General features: G+C 54.0%; 1 protein-coding gene across 1 annotated transcript; it reads left to right on the forward strand.

Annotated features, from left to right (window-relative positions):
• The first annotated feature begins 686 nt into the window (after positions 1–686).
• On the forward strand, positions 687–16,201 carry SCN3B (sodium voltage-gated channel beta subunit 3). The gene is made up of 5 exons (XM_056115074.1): positions 687–863; positions 10,451–10,614; positions 11,519–11,744; positions 14,662–14,800; positions 16,014–16,201. Exons 1-5 carry the CDS (start codon positions 809–811, stop codon positions 16,075–16,077), a joined length of 648 nt encoding a protein of 215 aa, XP_055971049.1. The 5' UTR covers positions 687–808; the 3' UTR covers positions 16,078–16,201.
• The last annotated feature ends 1,253 nt before the right edge of the window (positions 16,202–17,454 follow it).

Below are 17,454 nucleotides of genomic sequence, written 5' to 3' on the forward strand. Positions count from 1 at the left end.
TGCCCCGAGCCGGGGCCGCATCCGGGGTGCTGGGAGGGCGTGACTGAGGGTGGCCGGGGCGGGGCGCAGGTGCATCCTCGCGGGGGCGGGAGGTGTTTGCGCCGCTCGGGCTCCGCCCCCGCCCGTTCGTGGGTAGGAGCGTGTGCACTTGGGGGTGGGTCCGCGGTGGCCGCCTGCGCACATCACGAGCAAGCGAGCGCGCACGGAGCCGGGGGCGCCCGGAGCGGGGCTGCGGCTGGTCTCCCGGGGTCGAGACCCTCCTGGATCCGGGGGCCCCTAGCGCGCCCTCCCGCCCGCCCGTCGTCTGGACACCCGCTCCCGCCTCCTTCCCTTCCCGGCCCGGCCCCGACGGGCGGGCTGCGGAGGCCCCGACGGGCCGCGTGCGCGCGGGCACGCCCAGCGGGAGGCGCCGCTCGGGGCGGATGAAGCCGCGGCTCGGGCGTCTCGGTGCATCCGGGCCGGCGCGGCGCTACTGCTCGGGGACGCGGCGCTGAGAAGGGGCCCCCGGCGCCCCCCGGACCCGAAGCCGCAGCCCCCAGCGAGGCGCGCAAACGGGGCCGCTGTCCGCGGTGCTGAAGCGACCGGGCTGGGGGCGGCGCGCGCGCGGAGCTTGGCACGGAGCCCCCGCCCGGCTGCAAAACCAGCCGAGCCTCCCCGCGTGAAACACCCCCCCTACGGCCCCCCGCTCGAGGTCACCCCCCGAGGGGCACCAAGTCTCCAAGGCTTTCCTCGAAAGCGTTCGAGAGGGCACAGCTCTCGACCCGGGGATATCGCTGCCGCGCCCCGGAAACCGGCCACCTGGGCGAAGATGCCCTCCTTCAACAGATGGCTCCCCCCGGCCTCCCTCGTGCTCCTCTGCTGGGGTAAGTGGCAGCACCCTAACGTGCCAGGTGCAGGCGACAGGAAGGGCGCCAGCCGCGACACCCGGAGCTGTCCGTGCATGGCCGCCGGCGCCGAGATCCAAAGGCTTCCATGAAAACAGGGTCTGGGAGCGGGGAAAGCCGCGCTGGTTCTCCCTCCCCTTCTCCCTTCCCAGTAAATCCAAAATATCCCCCTTCCCCCCCGCTCCCCGCCACACACACCCCTTGGCCTGTGCTGAAAGGGGACTCACTGTCACGTTCCTTTTAAAATCTCAGCAGCAGTTTTATTTTCTTGGGCAAGGAGGAGTCATTTGCAAACCTTCCTGTCTCTTCAAATTAATACCAACATCACTCCTTTTTCTTGGGGTGAGGGGGCAGGAATGAAGCTGGATGCTTGCATGTTTTAGTGAAAATACTCCAGGCATTGATGCACCCATTGCATTTACACAAGAAATGGGAAGAAAACAGGCTTCAGCCATTTGCTGCCTTGCACCAGCTACATAGGCACCATGGAATGCCACATTTCTTCTTTTCTATGAACATGTGGGACGAAGGCGCTTTTGTGCTTGGGGAGCTGGGATTTTTGCCTGCAATGATTAGCAGGTTCCTGCTTATTTTCTGGGAAGTGAGGTGGTCTTATCTCTCCAAATAACGGGGTCCCACATGTGATAACTGAGATTGAAGATGGAGGGAGGAGGTTTATGCATGTGTGTAAAGGGAGTTAATGAGTAAATTATGGCTGAGAAAAGGTTTCAGTGTCTGCCTCAGTGTCTGAATGGATGCACTGATGTGGCATACCCTGGTGGTGTAGGCATCTGAATGGTGAGGACAGGGTGTGTGTGTGTGTGTGTGTGTGTGTGTGTGTGTGTGTAGTTAGAGCACCTCTGTCTTGAGGACCCTTAGGTTGAATATAGGTTCTCTTCAACCCATCACTTGCCTTAGTGATCTTAGCTACCTTTCTCCATGTTAAAAATTAGGATGATTAGAAGCGATTGTGCCCACCTTTCTGATTGAAACTGGTGTGCAGGACATTGCACCATTGTTGACATGAAACTCATTCTGTCTACTCAGTGGCAGATATGAGAATAATAAGTGTCTCTTTGCCCTGGTCACCAGGTTAAGTCTGTCTGCAGAATTAACTAACTCTGATGTCAGCCTTATCTGACCCAGCGGTACAGCCAAGCTTCCTGCTGAACAAAATACCCAATGAAAGGACCAATCGGGAGAGTAATGACTGTCCTAAGGGCAATTTCTTTGCTATCCAGCCCCAGGGGAGCAGACCATGATAGGTTGCCGGTGATCTCACCTGCTTTGCTGGTCTGAGGCTGGGCTGGGATCACCTCATGGGAGGTTAAGACAAGGCTTAGGAGGAAGTGTCTTCAAGGCTGCAGAAGGAAGGGTCTGAGGAAGGCAACAAGAGATAAAGTTGTAGAGAAAGATTGGAGTCAAACCCTCATCTTAAATTTTTAGGATCCCTGGGGCTGTAGTGATGGTGTAGCGGGTAGGACATTTGCCTTGCATGTGGCCGACCCAGGTTCGATTCCCAGCATCCCATAAGGTCCTCTGAGCACCGCTAGGAGTAATTCCTGAGTGCATGAGCCAGGAATGACCCCTGTGCATCACCGGGTGTGACCCAAAAAGCAAAAATAAATAAATAAATAAATAAATACATTTTAGGATCTCAGCCTTAAAATTCATGGTGGGGGTGAGGAAGAGGATTCGCAGGCCCCAGCCCCCCTACAAAGCCTGAATCGGATTCTTAGTTCCGCTGCTGAGTTGCTGTGTAACAACCTTAGAGAATTGTATTCCTGAGATTTGGAAGTTGATTTAAAAAAAAAAAATCTAGCATCCTTTCGGCTCTACCACAGAATGGCAGGGAAATATTTACAAAACATAGCTAAGATTGGCACAGTGTCCCCTCCCCCCCAAAAAAAATAACCCCATGGAAGAGTTGTGTACTTGCTCATTCTCATATCTTTCCAACCTGCATGATGCCAAGATGAAAAGCTGCCAAAGGGAGCTTGGGAAATCTGGTCGCTAAAGACAGGCAAAAGGGCGCTGCTCCAAGAAGCAGTGTCCTCTCGTGGGCGTGTCATCCCAGCACTGAAAAGCACTTGGGGGAAACAAGCGCCCTCCCCAAGCTGATTTGTTCAGTTGATGCCCATATGAATGGAAAAGTCTCCCCCATTGTTTTGTTTTCTGCGGGTTTTGAAATGCTTCTTTCCTTTAATAAACATCACTAATAGGAATGAGAATAGTAGTAATAATATGGCTGGTGCCTCATGGACTGCAAAGCAGCCTTCACCTGTTTCCTTCCTGTGGTCCCTCTGCCAACCCTTCAGGCAGTCAGGAGATGTGGCATGATTTCTCATTCAGCGATAAAAAAAAATGGGCTCGGGGTGAGAGGAGGACTTGGTAGGAGCTGGTTTCTTGATTTTGGTCTTCCAGAGCTCCTGCTAACCCCTCCCCTCCATGGAAACCTCAGAAAACCTTCTGGATGTCCCTTTTCTGAGCCTCCCACCACCTTTTGCCTCTCATAGGCTTCAGCTTTTGGCTTTCTTGGACCCATTCTGAGCTTCTTTGTCAGATTCTTCTCCCACATGTCTCCTACGTGGGGAAAGTTTGTCTTCTCCCTCCAGGGTACAAGCTCTTCTTGCATCCCTTTCTTTAAAGAGTCGGAGTGACTGGCTAACCCAATAGACCATTCCACTGCAGGCTTCTCAGGCCTAATTTCCCACGTGGAAAATATTTACATTCAAATCAAAGCCTCTATTAGTACAAGTGAACATTCCAGACAAGCTGAGGGCAGACAATAAAGCAATGACTAAAGAGAACACCTTAGGAATGATGTATGAATTAAAAATATAATGAACAGTGCTGTAAATCCTGGTATTTCAATAAAAAGCTTTTAAAAAGTTCTTTTTTTCAGGAATGATGCGCTAGAAAAAAAATAAAGTCTGAACTATAAAAAATAAAAATGAGAACTGTTTTGGAAACAAAAAATTGGTTCAGTATACATTTCTACCCACTTGATAATAGCTTGATGTTATTCCTTATTTAAATATAATCATCATGAACATGGTCTGTATCAATTCTTGTGAGCCTCTTCATTATTACTATGGAAGTTAAAGATATGAGAAAAAAAGGTCAAATAATTTGGCTGAAGTTTATTCCAGTTTAGCCTTTGCAGTCAGCAGTGGACTGAGCGCTTCCTGTATCTATGACTTTTCTTTATCTAGAAGGTTTATAGAAATGCAGTGAACTGCAGGTACCTGGGGTGGAGAGATACTGTCCCCCATGGCAGAAAGTTAGGGAGTCTGCAGGGAAGAAGGGACTTTGTGGCCACTTTGCAGTGTGCTCTCTGGGATCCCAAGGGTTCATGCCTTGCCACTGGACTTTGGCAGGCAAGAGAGCAGGTGCTGTGGGGTTTGCCCCAGAGAGAGCTTGGGTTGAGGTCATTTCCGGGGCAGCCTAGCCAAGGCCCCTACGCTCTCGACGTCATTCTGACCACTTGTCCCCTTGCTGTCATCCTGATCGCTCGTCCCCTCGCCTGCCTTAGCCACAGCTGAGCTCAGGATTTCCATTTTAAACCAAGCCATTAATTGGTCACAAGCATGTCCCAGCTCACCTGTTGAAAGGGATCATTAGCAGCAAGCGTTCCCTTTCAACCCTGAAGTGCCCTGCTACCACTTGGCCCAAGTGAAGCCCTTCTGGCTCTCTTTCCTGGGCTTTGTCACCCATGGTCATCCTACACCGTGTCAGCCGTGTCCTGTAGAGTCCATGAGATAATACGAGACCAGGCCAGGCCATTCTTCACTCCCACCTCCCTGGCCAGCCCTGTATTATAAAAGCCAAAGTTCTAATCATGCCCTACAAGACCAGCGAGGATCTAGTTCTGGTTTTTCTCCGGGGCGTCTCTTGTTTTCATGAGGGCCATCAAGGAGGGCCATCAGGGCCAAAACCAGCAAAACTGGAGAGCTAAGACAGCGTCCCACCTGCTCCCCCACTGAGCTAGGGCCCGGCCCCTCTACCATGGTCATTGCTGTCCCTTGACACCCCACACTCCCGTTCTCCCTTGCCTCCTCCTGGCTTTGGGGTGCCACCCGGCTTGCTCCCTCATTTCCTTTTTCAGAGTCTGCGCCCTTAGCCTGGCTGAGTCTTCCTGGCCCCTCTCCTCACTCCTCAGTCACTCATTGCTCCTCTCCTACACCGAGGGCAGGGACCATCTCTTGCAGCCCAGATTGGTGCCTGGCCCTCAGTATATTTCTTGAAAAAAAAATCTACAAATAAATCGTGAGTAAAAGCAACATTCACAACAACAAAAATAAAACAAGTGATATTTATACAAAGCATTCCTATTAATTAGCCCCTAGGGATTCCATGACAAGTCTATTAGGGACTGTTTTTGGGGTGAACAAACTGAGTAACTGAGTCAGGGTTCAATAGTGATGCAAACCCAGGCCCTCAATGGCTCCCTGTTGTCCTGGCTTTGCCCTTGTCCATCACTCTCCCTCTGCCTTTCCCGGGGTTCCACAGTCTGCACTCATACTTCTGTTGTGTTTCCACCCAGATTTTTTTTTTAATTTTTATTAGTGACAAACCAAGAGGTACAGTTGTAGACTTACAAATTTTTGTGCTTGGGTTTCAATTATACAATGATTAAGTACCCATCCCTCCACCAGTGCCCATTTTCCACCACCACGGATCCCAGTATCCCTCCCCCCCCACACACCCCATCTCACCCTGCCTCTGTGGCAGGGCATTCTCTTTTGTTCTCTCTCTCCTTCTGGGTGTTGTGGTTTGCAAAAGAGGCATTGAGTGGCAATCATGTTCGGTCTATAGTCTACTTTCAGCATGTTTTCCATCTTGGGAGGAACCTCCCAATGCCCTTTATTTGGTGCTCCCTTCTCTATCTGAGCTGCCTTTTTCCCTAGCATGTGCAGCTGGCCTCCAAACCATGGAGTAAACCTCCTGGTACTTATCTCGGCTATTCTTGGGTGTTAGTCTCCTATTTTGTTACTTTATGTTCCCCAGATGATCCACCCAGATTTCTTATCCAAGTTCCTCTTGTCACCTGCTGGCCATGTTTCTCTCTGCCCCCAGGGAGGCCACTGCAGAACCCCCAGCTCAAGAACAGTTTTCAAACCGATCACCATCCGTTCACTTGACACTCTAAGTCTTAACATGGCCCTCATTCTTTTTTTTTTTTGTAGGAGTACTGCTATTTATTCAGCCACTGATTAGCTGATTGAATTGTGCATGAACTCCACCTTACTTTTTTTTCCCATTTTTTATAATTTTATTTATTGAATCACCGTGAGAGCAGTTACAAAGCTTTTGGGTCTAAGTCTCAGTCATACAATGAAACACCCATACCTTCACCAGTGCCCATTCTCCACCACCAAAAATCCCAGTATACCCCCATCCCACACCCTTCCCCTGCCTGTGGGGCAGATGATTTCCACATTACTCTCTCTCTACTTTGATCACATTCACTATTTCGACACAGACCCACCATTATTTGAGATTTTACCCCAACACTCAGATCTGCTGAAAAGGCAACAATAGACAATTTGTGTTCTATTGCTGGTTATGAATAACATATGATGTCATGTGGCTGCAGTAGGGCCATGTGGTTTTGAAATTCCGAAATTTTAACACTTAAATCTGGAGGGATTTCTACCAAAAGCCACTGGGTTTAGAGATCTGCTCCTGAGTCTCTGGGATCATGGCCGTTGAGCAGCTTGATGAGGAGTCAGAGAGGCCGTTCATGGGCGATGACTTGAGGTCTCGTTGGGGTGGGGAGGACAGGCCCGGCTCCCCCACCCCCACCCCATCCCGTGAGGCCCAACAAGTTTCGTCACTGTGGGCCCAAGCCTGATTGTCCAATGGCCTCTGGAGGATGACAGCCACCAAGTTGCCAAGAGGGAGCAGGCGGAGGGACAGCACCCATTCCCCCCTGGGGTGGCCTGGCGACAGTAACCTACTGTGGGGTCCGGACACATTTCTGCCAAAAGCCGCTGGGTTTCGAGATTTGTTTCTGAGTCTCTGGGATCAAGGCCATTGAGCAGCTTGATGAGGAGCCAGAGAGGCTGTTTGTGGGCGATGACTTGGGGTCTTGTTGGGGTGGGAAGGACAGGCCCGGCTCCACCCTCCCCCCATCCCGTGAGGCCCAACAAGTTTCGTCACTGCGGGCCCAAGCCTGATTGTCCAATGGCCTCTGGAGGATGACAGCCACCAAGTCGCCAAGAGGGATCAGGCGGAGGGACAACACCCTTTCCTCCCTGGGGTGGCCCGGCGACAGTAATGTACTGTGGAGTCCGGATGCATTTCTGCCAAAAGCCACTGGGTTTTGAGATTTGTTTCTGAGTCTTTGGGATCATGGCCATTAAGCAGCTTGATCAGGAGCCAGAGAGGCCATTCGTGGGCGATGACTTGGGGTCTCGTTGGGGTGGGGAGAACAAGCCCGGCTCCACCCCCATCCCGTGAGGCCCTGTGTGTCTTGTCACTGGGGGCCCAAATGTGACTATCCAGTGGTCTCAGATGGATGGTGGCCACTGGGTCGCCAGGGGGAACAGGCCAAGGCACGAAACCTATTCCCACCTGGGTTGGCCCAGCGCCGGTAGCCTACTGCAGAGACCAGACGCATTTCTACCTAAAGCCACTGGGTTCTGAGGTTCGTTTCTGAGTCTCTGGGATCATGTCCATTAAGCAGTTCAATCAGGAACCAGAGAGGCTTTGCCACCAATTATATAGCTGAGCCAGAGGTGGTTTGTGGGTGTGTTTCCCACATACCTAACTTTTGGCCGTTTACTTTCTTGGTAAACTTTGCCCCAAGTTTTTGAGGTCTGGCCAAAGGCACAGCAGCAATTTTGGGGTATCTGAAGTCTGAAGGCGCCATGAGGCTGCTGATGCACTTGCCTCATAGGTACAGATTGATCTGCTGGCAGCACCATACCCCCGGCCCTCTTTCTTAAACTCAGGTTTGAAAATAAAAGAGTGCCGATTGGAAACAGCTTTGTAACTGTGTATCTCATGGTGATTCCGTTAAAAAAAAAGAACAGGAAATGAAAGACTCAAGCCCATGATATTGTTTAACAGGCTTCATGTGTGTGAGGCCCCGAGTTTGATCCCCACCAATGCATGGTATAGACCTCATCAGGTATAGCCTAATGACCCCTGATCACTGCTGGACCTAGGAGCCTGGGATGGGACTTGCAGGAACTCACCAGCAACCCCCCAATGCTGCATACGGCCCCTTTCTTCACATAAAGTGTGTGTTCCTTCTATAGTCTTTCCCCTTTGCTGTTGACGATTGAACCCAGGGCCTCACATCCGTAAGATAAGTCATCTACTACTGGCCCACATCCCTCACCCCCCAGTATTTAATTTTTTTTTTACTCCATTGGTATTTTGCCCTGAGCTCTAACTAGTACCCACCTTTTATTGCATTTTAGGAAGAACTGTCCCCAGCAGACATGCCAATTGATGACTTTATGCTGGACTCATTTTTATTTTCAGAGTGATGAAGTTTTCTCCCCTCTCCATTGTGATGGGGTAGGCGGGGGTGATTGTCTTATTGGAGTTCATATTGGAGGGGGGGGATCCTTGAACTTTGCCTCCGACATTAGGGGTATTGTCCGCTACCATGGAGACGGGCCCCCTGTCCAATAGTTAAACAACAACACGCAATTGTTGTTTTAATAAAAACGATTATTACTGTCTTTTGAGGGTGTTTCATGCCAAGTTCCTCTAGTCTTTTTCTTTTTTAAAGGTTTTCGCAATTTATACGGAGGATGTGGCTTTGCTCTCAGCCTGGTGCATGCACACACACACACATACACACACACTCACTTTGTTTTCACTTTGTGTGTTTGTGTGTGTTTGCAATGCTGCTTCATGAGGGCCCTGATGTGGGAACCCTCGGGACACATCTCCCTTGGCTCTTTCTTACAGTGAAGTGGAAACTCTCACCAAGTAGGAATAATTTTTGACTTTGTGAAATTTCAGCATCAGAACATTATTATTATTTTTTTTCCTTTCAACTGAGGGCTAGAGCGATAGCACAATGGTTGGGCATTTGCCTTGCACGCGGCCAACCCGCCTGACCCAGGTTCAATTCCTCTGCCCCTCTCGGATAGCCTGGCAAGCTACTGAGAGTATCTCGCCCACACAGCAAAGCCTGGCAAGCTACCCATGATGTATTCGATATGCCAAACACAGTAACAACAAGTCTCACAATGGAGATGTTACTGGGCCCGCTCGAGCAAATCGATGAACAATGGCAGGACAGTGACAGTGACAGTGACAACTGAGGAAAACGTCCTTCCTTGTAACTTTAGAGGGTACCCGTCAACCCTCCCTTGTAGTAGCAGGACGTGTTCTGTGTTGGAGCCGAGATCCCAAGTGCTCCCGTCTGCTCCTCCTGTGCTGGCCCCAGCCCTGGCACACACGCGGCTCACAGCTTCCCTTTGTCAAATGAGACCTGGGAACAGTTGGGGACGCTCCAGATTTGTTCTGAGCAGCATGGAGGCACGCTTCTCCTTCACTCTGCATAGCACCCGTCTGTCGCGCTCCCCACATTTGCTGTTGCCGTGTTGGCAGCTACGCCCCACTCTGGGTCCACTCTGCATTTGCAGTTAGGAGTACGTGCCTATTACTCTGGCCTGGGAGTTTGTAAAGGCAGTGCCCATGGTTCCGGCTTCCGTGGACAGGCGTCCTGTCCCACTCTCTTGCGTTTCAGGGTTTTGTTCAGTTTGCTACTGCGGGGCTTAGCCCCGGATCGCTCGCCAGGAGTGCATGACCGCTCAGCCTTCCCCCTGCGTCGGATGCCCTGTACTGTCCACCAGCTGGAGATGGCCAGTCCCCTTGCTCTCAGCAACTGACCTGAGCTGGGCGGGGGGAATGTTGGCAGAGGTGGGTATGATGTGGGTCCTGCCAGCCTTCCCGGCCTGGTGCCTCTCCAACTGCCCCTTCCTCTCCCCAGTCCCCAAGAGTCTTTGCTTCTCTGGAGAAGAGCACAAGGCGGGGTGTGTGTGTGTGTGTACACGTGTGTGTTTGTGCATGTGTGTGCATGTATGTGTGTACATGCGTGTATGTGCACATGTGTTTGTCCATATGTGCACATGTGTACATGTGCATGTGTGTGCATGTTCACATGTGTGCATGTGTACGTTTGTGTGTATGTGTATATGTGCACACGTGCGTATTCGTGCATGTGCACACAGATGCATGTGTGTGTGAATATATATGCATGTGCGTATGTGTGTGCTTGTGTGTGCACGTGCACATGTGTACATGTGTGTGTGTTGCTCAGACAGAAGTGCCTTTATGGCTGTCTTGTATCTTGACTTTGGCTTTGTGGTCCCATCTCAGACAGAGCAGAGTCAAGTTTGGGGTCTGTTGGTGAATGGAGTGGGACGTGGAGGGTCAAAGGTGGGGGCAGATGCTCTAAGCACCATGTCCACCACATCCCCACTGTGTCACCGGTTGGTAACCCACCCCTGGCCTGCTTCAAGGGTGCACATGGAGGGGCCAGGCAAGGGCTCTGGGCAAGGCCTCATGCTTCTCCCCCTCTCTCTGCCGTCCAGCGAGCGTCTGCGTGCCTGTGTGTGTGGAGGTGCCGTCGGAGACCGAGGCCGTGCAGGGCACCCCCATGAAGCTGCGCTGCATCTCGTGCATGAAGAGGGAGGAAGTGGAGGCCACCACAGTGGTGGAATGGTTCTACCGGCCGGAGGGCGGCAAGGACTTCCTCGTATGTTTCTCAATCCCGGGGCCTTGCTGGGTTCTGCAGGGCATGCCTGCCTCCTGTGTCTGGGCCACGGGGGCCTGATGAGGCACTATGGGGTGGGTGCTCTGGGCAGGCACTTGGCAGGGGCGCCAGGGTCCTGTGTCCCTGAGGAAGGAACAGGAATCGAGGCTAAAAGTCAGTAGCGCCACTTGGGATTTAGTTCATTCCACTCGCATGATCCCAGGGGAATGGGAAAAGCCAGTGCTGACCATGGACAGCATCCAGTGGGCACTCAGCAGGCCCACCCGTGAATAGAGCAGGAGGCTCTGGGTTTGATCCCTGGCACCACGATGAACAGCAACAAAATGTCTCTATTTCCATAGTGGACACGTGCCCTGTGGTCTTCCACGTGGCCTCCCAGTCCAGACACAGGTGGCCAGCATGCTCTCCGCCCATCTCCCTGGCCCCCCTCACCCACGCTCTGGCCTCTCCTTTCAGTCCTTCCTTCTTGACTTCCCCCTCTGGGCCCTGGCAGACCCTTTATTCCTCTTCCCACCATCCTTCTTGTTTTTGGAGGGGGGAATGGGGTCCCCCAGGTGGTGCTCAGGGCAATGTGTGGCTCTTTAGTGCTCAGAGGCCTCCAAAGCCATACAGGTGGTGCTGGGAGTGGTGCTGGGTCCAGACTTGCATCAGAGCACCCTGACCATTGAGCCACCTTCCCGGCCCCCCACCTCTTTTCTTCTCCCCTTTCTGGGCCCGCCTGAATCTTCAGATGCCACCGCCTCCTCCAAGCCCTGAGTCTTCAGATGCCACTGGGGCCACACTCTGGAGCTCCCCATCTGCTGTCCCCTCGCAACCCCGTCTGTGTGTGGTTTCTGTCTTTTCTCCCCGACTCCTTGGCCTGCCCACCTGGGCTTCTCTCCCGCAGATCTATGAGTACCGGAACGGCCACCAGGAGGTGGAGAGCCCCTTCCAGGGCCGCCTGCAGTGGAACGGGAGCAAAGACTTGCAGGACGTGTCCATCACGGTACTCAACGTCAGCCTCAACGACTCGGGCCTCTACACCTGCAACGTGTCCCGTGAATTCGAGTTCGAGGCTCACCGGCCCTTCGTGAAGACCACGCGGTTGATCCCCCTCCGGGTCACCGAGGAGGGTGAGTGGGGACCTGGGGTCACCAGAGCCCTGGTCTCCAGGGAGGGGGAGAGGAAGGAGGCAGAGAGGACAGTGAGTTTCCCAGACACGTGGGCCTTGTGGGGTGCAGGGCCTTGTGGTGGTGACATCGCTGACCTGTCCCTAACTCCACCCCCAGAACCTGCCCCTGTTTCTCCAAGCGCAGGAGCTTGGCAGGGGTTGGGGATGACATGGCTGTGTGGGTCTCCCTAGGTCAGGGGGAGCCCAGCTGCCCAGAGCCAGGAGCCGTCTGCTGGTTATTCCCTCTGTAAGCTGCATGTACCCCTCAATGGGGCTAGAGCCTCGGCAAGTCTGCAGAACCTGCTGGCCATGCCCAAACCCAGACCCTGGCTGCCAGCAGCATTTGTCTCACACACTTTCTCACTGTGTCCCAGCAGGGGCCAGTGGTCTCCAAGGTGTCCAGATACCTGGTTCCCTGCTGGACAGGGGAGGGCCCCCCATTTGCCTGAGTCTGTGCTTCCTGCAGTTTGGACTTTGGGGTGACTCTTGGGGGGTTGGCATGCCACGGGCTGCTGCGCCCCGCAAAGGTCCCTTTACTTCTCTCTCTTCCCATCCAGCATCCCAGCTTGGGGGGGATCCGTCAGGGAAACCACCTGCTTTCTCAGCCCATTTCTAGTAGGTTCTGATGCTCTTGGTGCTGCCCCATGCAGGGCGAGGGCAGAGAAGGGGGTGGGGTGCACAAAAGCTCACACCAAAACCATCCACAGAGGCCTGATCCCCAGTTACATACATGTTCTGTTACTGTTTTTACCCCGTAACCGTGAATAAATTCACGAAGCGGACTTCAGGGCAGCTGACAAAGGGGAGGAGGGTCTCGGCGTGACGTCACATGACTGAAAGGGAAGACAGGTCAGTTCTCAGAGTGGACACAGAGCTTGGGCTGTGAGAATCCGGAGTCCTGAGCCATGTACCCTGCTGGGCCTGCTGGGCCTCGTCCCCTGCTGGGCTCGCTTTCTGGGTCCACCCCACGCTTGGCGGCTCTCCAGGGATTCTCTTGTTTACACACCTGCCCTCCCTGGGGACGGGTGCTGGCGCCCTCTCCTGGTCACCGCCAGGAAGTGCCACCCTCAGCCAACCCACCTGCGGCACCCAGGGCCGGCCTCGGATGAGAGCAGCAGGAAAACAGGGTTGTTGCTAGAGCCACGGGTCTCCCAGGAGCACCAACTGGAAGGAAGAGGTGCGCTCATTAGCTGGCGTCCTCCACCCCGCGCCCGGGGCCTTCTCCCCAGGTGCACAGGAGGTCAGGCAGGGGTGGTGTATGTGGGGGGGGGGGGGCGGGGGAGGGTGAGCAGGGCTCCTGGGGCGCTAGGAGAGGAGATAGCTCTGGATAAACGAAGGGCTGGCCTGGGCGTGGAGAGGAGGTGCCCAGGGAATCTCCTTGGTTCTGTGTTTTAAGTGGGGCTCATCCTGATGCAAGTTCTTATCTCCTTCTACCTCCCAAAAATCCGAGCTCGCTCACCTCAAGGGGATTGGAGCAAAGCCCCTCTTTTCTTTTTTTCCTTTTTGGGTCACGTCCGGTGATGCACAGGGCTTACTCCTGACTCTGCATTCAGGAATCATTCCTGGCAGTGCTCCGGGGACCACATGGGATGCTGGGGATCGAACCTGGGTTGGCCTCATGTAAGGCGAATGCTGTCCCTGTTGTACTATCGCTTCAGCCCCAGGAGCCCTCATTTAGACAGCGGCCGAGCAGGAGTGGACACGAGAGAGCCATGTGGCTTTGGTGGTGTCCCCAGCTCAGGCAGGAAGCCTGGAGCCCTCGGGCTTCTCTGGGCCATAGGATGACTGTGGGTGCCATGCTGGGCTTGAGCGGTGAATCCTGCAGGTGGCTGCATCCTAGGGGTGACCCAGGACCAGATCTGACCAGCCCAAGGAGGCTGGGACATTTGTCACATGCCAGAGTTTTTTTGGTTTTATTTTTTGTTTTGTTTTTGCTTTTTGTTTTGCTTTTTGGGTCATACCCGGCAATGCACAGGGGTTACTCCTGGCTCTGCATTCAGGAATTACTCCTGGCAGTGCTTAGGGGACCATATGGGATGTTGGGAATCGAACCCAGGTTGGCCGCATGCAAGGCAAACGCCCTACCCGTTATGCTATCACTCCAGCCCCACATGCCAGGTTTCAACTGTCGCTCTAGGCCAGGGGACAGAGACAATCTATATTTATATTCATCCATTTAACAGGTATTAGTTGAGGAATTCAGCTATAAGAGGCAAGTGATATAGATCCAGATGAGACACTTCCCTGAGGCTGCAGCCGGGAGAGACCCATGGAGGGTCACGTTCATTTCCTTGGCCTGGGGTAGCACCATCATCTAGGCTCCGAGGACATGGGCTGCCACCCTGAGACGAAGCTCTCAGGCCCAGGGGAGGGGGGAGAGACCCCTCCCCTCTGGGGGGGGCAGTCAGGAGTGTGGTACAACTTCACCTTAGAGATCAGAGAGCCTCAAGGGACACGAGCAAGCAGTTCAAACACTGTGACTTATCTCCATCTGTTTGTCTGTCTGTCTACTACCCACCTTACTGCCCACCTACCTACAGCCTACTGTCCAGTCTCACCTTCCTCCCTGCCCGCTGCTGCTTCTCGCTCTGACAGTCTTTCACCTCTCTCCAGAGCTCCTGAAAAGTCAGCGAGGAAGCCTTGGGAAGGGGGTTGGAGAGTCCCTGGGCCCTGCACTCCCTCTAGACTCCATGCTGAAAAGTTCATCAATGATGGCCCACAGCCCGTGGGAAGGCAAGCAGGCTGGAAGGGGCCAGGGTGGAAAAGCATGGGGACGCACCACTTAGCCAGCGCTTAGCCACACACAGATCCGGAGGGCCTCTGACCTGCGACCCTCTGGTGGGTGGCCCAGAGTCTTAAGCTACCTCTTTCCCTTGCAGCGGGCGAGGACTTCACCTCGGTGGTCTCCGAGATCATGATGTACATCCTCCTGGTCTTCCTCACTCTCTGGCTGCTCATTGAGATGGTTTATTGCTACAGGAAGGTCTCCAAGGCTGAGGAAGCAGCCCAGGAAAACGCGTAAGTCTCCAGGCCTGGAGCCATAGTCCGGCAGGGAGGGCATTGGCCTGGCGTGTGGCTGACCCGGGTTCGATCTCCAAGCATCACGTAGGGTCCCGTGAGCACCACCAGGAGTGATTCCTGAATGAAGAGCCAGGTTGAACCCCTAAGCATCACAGGGTGTGACCCAAAAGCCAAGCAACAAACAAAAATCTCAAACAAACCAAAACAAAAAGAAATCGCGAAAGTCTAAAGATGCCGGTTACTGCTTCAGGCGAGGTACAGCTGAGGATCATGAGCCCCTGTAACCCACAGCCGCCTCTGAGGTGGGCAACATGAGAACACGTGTGGCAGACACGAGGGACAGGAGCCTGTTTGTCCCAAAACACAATTTGAGGGGCTGGAGCAATAGTACAGTGGGGTGGGCACTTGCTTTGCATGCCCTGTCCAGAATCCAGGAATCTCTAAGCTTAGAAATTCTTTAAAACAAAATGATGCCTCAGTCAGTGAAGGAAATGAAAGACCATTCTGTAGGGACCCACCTTCGTGGAGGCTGAATCGGTTTCCCTACACAATGCACTGCTGCATCTTACTGGGCAGCCCGAGCCCAAACTAGGAGACACGGCAGGAAACAATCCCCGCACAGGCCAGAAACGAGACACGGGGTGGGATTAATTAAATTCAGGAACTTCTGAATCAAAAGGAGCTGAAGGGGAAAAGTGGGTACATTTGCTTCAGAGGGATTGAGCAACCAAAGAAGAAACGAAAGCATCCACCTAAATGTCTAAGGAAAAAAAAATACAGGCAGATTTGAGTAGAAATTTTTAAAAAAAATTCTAGAAGTGAAAAATCTAGTCAGCGAAATTGCAAACTCACTGGATCGATCCATCAGATTAGATGCTGCTGACTTGGGGGTGACTGTCGGGAAGTTGCACAGAACTGGGAAACGATGGGGTGCAGGGAGAAACAGAAGGGTCAGTGCTGGGCCCAGGACACCCCTTGCACCACTGGGGACCGTGAGGGTCCAGTGTGCATAGGAGAAAGGAGCCCCGCTATTCTTCCCATGGAAAGGGGCACTGTCATTCCCGCCTCGGCAACAGGGCCAGGAGCCATGGCAGTCGTGCTGTAGATGGCCTCAGACGGCCTCGCCACTATGACCTCGCTCTCCCCTTCCTCGTTTTCCCACTCGTGGGTACCGCAGCCCTGATTCTCTCCTGCCCTCTGCCCGCTCCAGGTCTGACTACCTTGCCATCCCTTCGGAGAACAAAGAGAACTCGGTGGTGCCCGTGGAGGAATAGAAAAGGGTGTGGCGTGCAGGTGATGTCCAGGGAAGGGGGTGGAGGAAGTGGCAGTCGGGATAGGCAACTTTCAATTTGGGTCCCCGTCCGTCCTTCTCGGAGTCCCCACCCCCCTGAAGAGCACGGATGCTCGAGTGTGATGATGTCAGGCCCGTTGGACAATGAATCGCTCCGGCCTTCACTTACCCTTGGACCCTGAGGTGCAGCTGCCAAGGTCTTGCACTGGGCTGGGCTGGGCGGCAGGGCTGGATGCTGAGCGAGCTTGTCTTCTCGTTGTTAGGTGTCCTGAGCACTGAGCGGTTCCATATCCCAGGGTCAGTGAAGTCAGCAGCTCCAGGAGGGTGTCTGGACCCCCCCCCCCGGCTTCCCCTCATGGACCCTCCTCTAGTCTCACTTTCCCCTCCGACTGCCCCCTGATGCCATCAGCCCACCCTGCTCTGCCCACCTGAGGAGCTGCCACCTCCACATGGACTCGGCCATGCCCACAGCAGCTGGACATCTCCCCTGTACTCCCAGTGACTGGCCCACACACCCCTGGGCCTGCTTGGCCAGAGCCGGCCCCCTGGCTAGTGCTGCACACCCAGGGACGTCTTTGTGAAGGTCGCAGATGGGACTGGTTTGGGAGGAGTAGAGGAACCTCACGGCAGGGGATTCTGCACAGTTGGTTTCTTACAAGTCCCTCACCCACGTGATGAGGGCATCGGAGCCAGGCTGGCCTCTCGGGGTCCCCATGGATGGAAGGTGTCTTTCGACAGACTGACACGAGAGCAGGGGACCCCCTCGGGAGATCCCCAGTGGTGTCTGCGGAGACCTGGCTTGGCCTTGGTCAAGAACTCAAGGAGACACGTCCTACAGTCCCCCTGGCCCTCTGTGGGCAAATAGGGCCGTGCCCTGGCAGGGGTGGAGACCACCCTGGGTAGCTGGGAGGCACTTTCTTCCTCTGGGAATTGGGACAAAGAAGTCTTGAGTTCTTCCCCTCAGCATTTCTGCGGATCAGTGTTATTCCTCAAGTTCCAGGAGACGAGACTGAGACAGGGGTGAATTGCGGGTCACTCGGGGACAGGCGGTGGGCTTGAGGGCCACTAGTGCTGTCTCCCTAGGTGGGGGATCTCGACCTCTCCCAGAGATTTGGGCACAGAACTAGTAGCAAACAGGCCTCGGTCCCAAGCATGAACAGGGCATGAGGTTAATAACTGAATGAGGAGACGAGGCGCTGTCGGACAGGAAAGGAAGGAGCAAGATCGGCTCACACACACTCCTTAGCCGGGAGGGCAGGCGGGCCCGAAGCCCTCTGAAGCCGCAAGTTTGGGAGGAGGCAGAGCCAACCTTCACTGTGCACATCCTCTGTGCCTGGGTGTTTCCTTCTCGAGCTGCAAA

This window comes from Sorex fumeus, unplaced genomic scaffold (genome assembly GCF_029834395.1).
Source record: "Sorex fumeus unplaced genomic scaffold, SorFum_2.1 ptg000028l, whole genome shotgun sequence".
Taxonomy (NCBI): Eukaryota; Metazoa; Chordata; class Mammalia; order Eulipotyphla; family Soricidae; genus Sorex; species Sorex fumeus.

Bases quoted from the DNA above. Each gene is read 5' to 3' on its own strand.
- SCN3B (XM_056115074.1), top strand. From the start codon at position 809: ATGCCCTCCTTCAACAGATGGCTCCCCCCGGCCTCCCTCGTGCTCCTC. The intron at 864-10,450 runs GTAAGTGGCAGC...TCTGCCGTCCAG, and splicing joins CCTCGTGCTCCTCTGCTGGG to CGAGCGTCTGCGTGCCTGTG. The intron at 10,615-11,518 runs GTATGTTTCTCA...TCTCTCCCGCAG, and splicing joins AGGGCGGCAAGGACTTCCTC to ATCTATGAGTACCGGAACGG.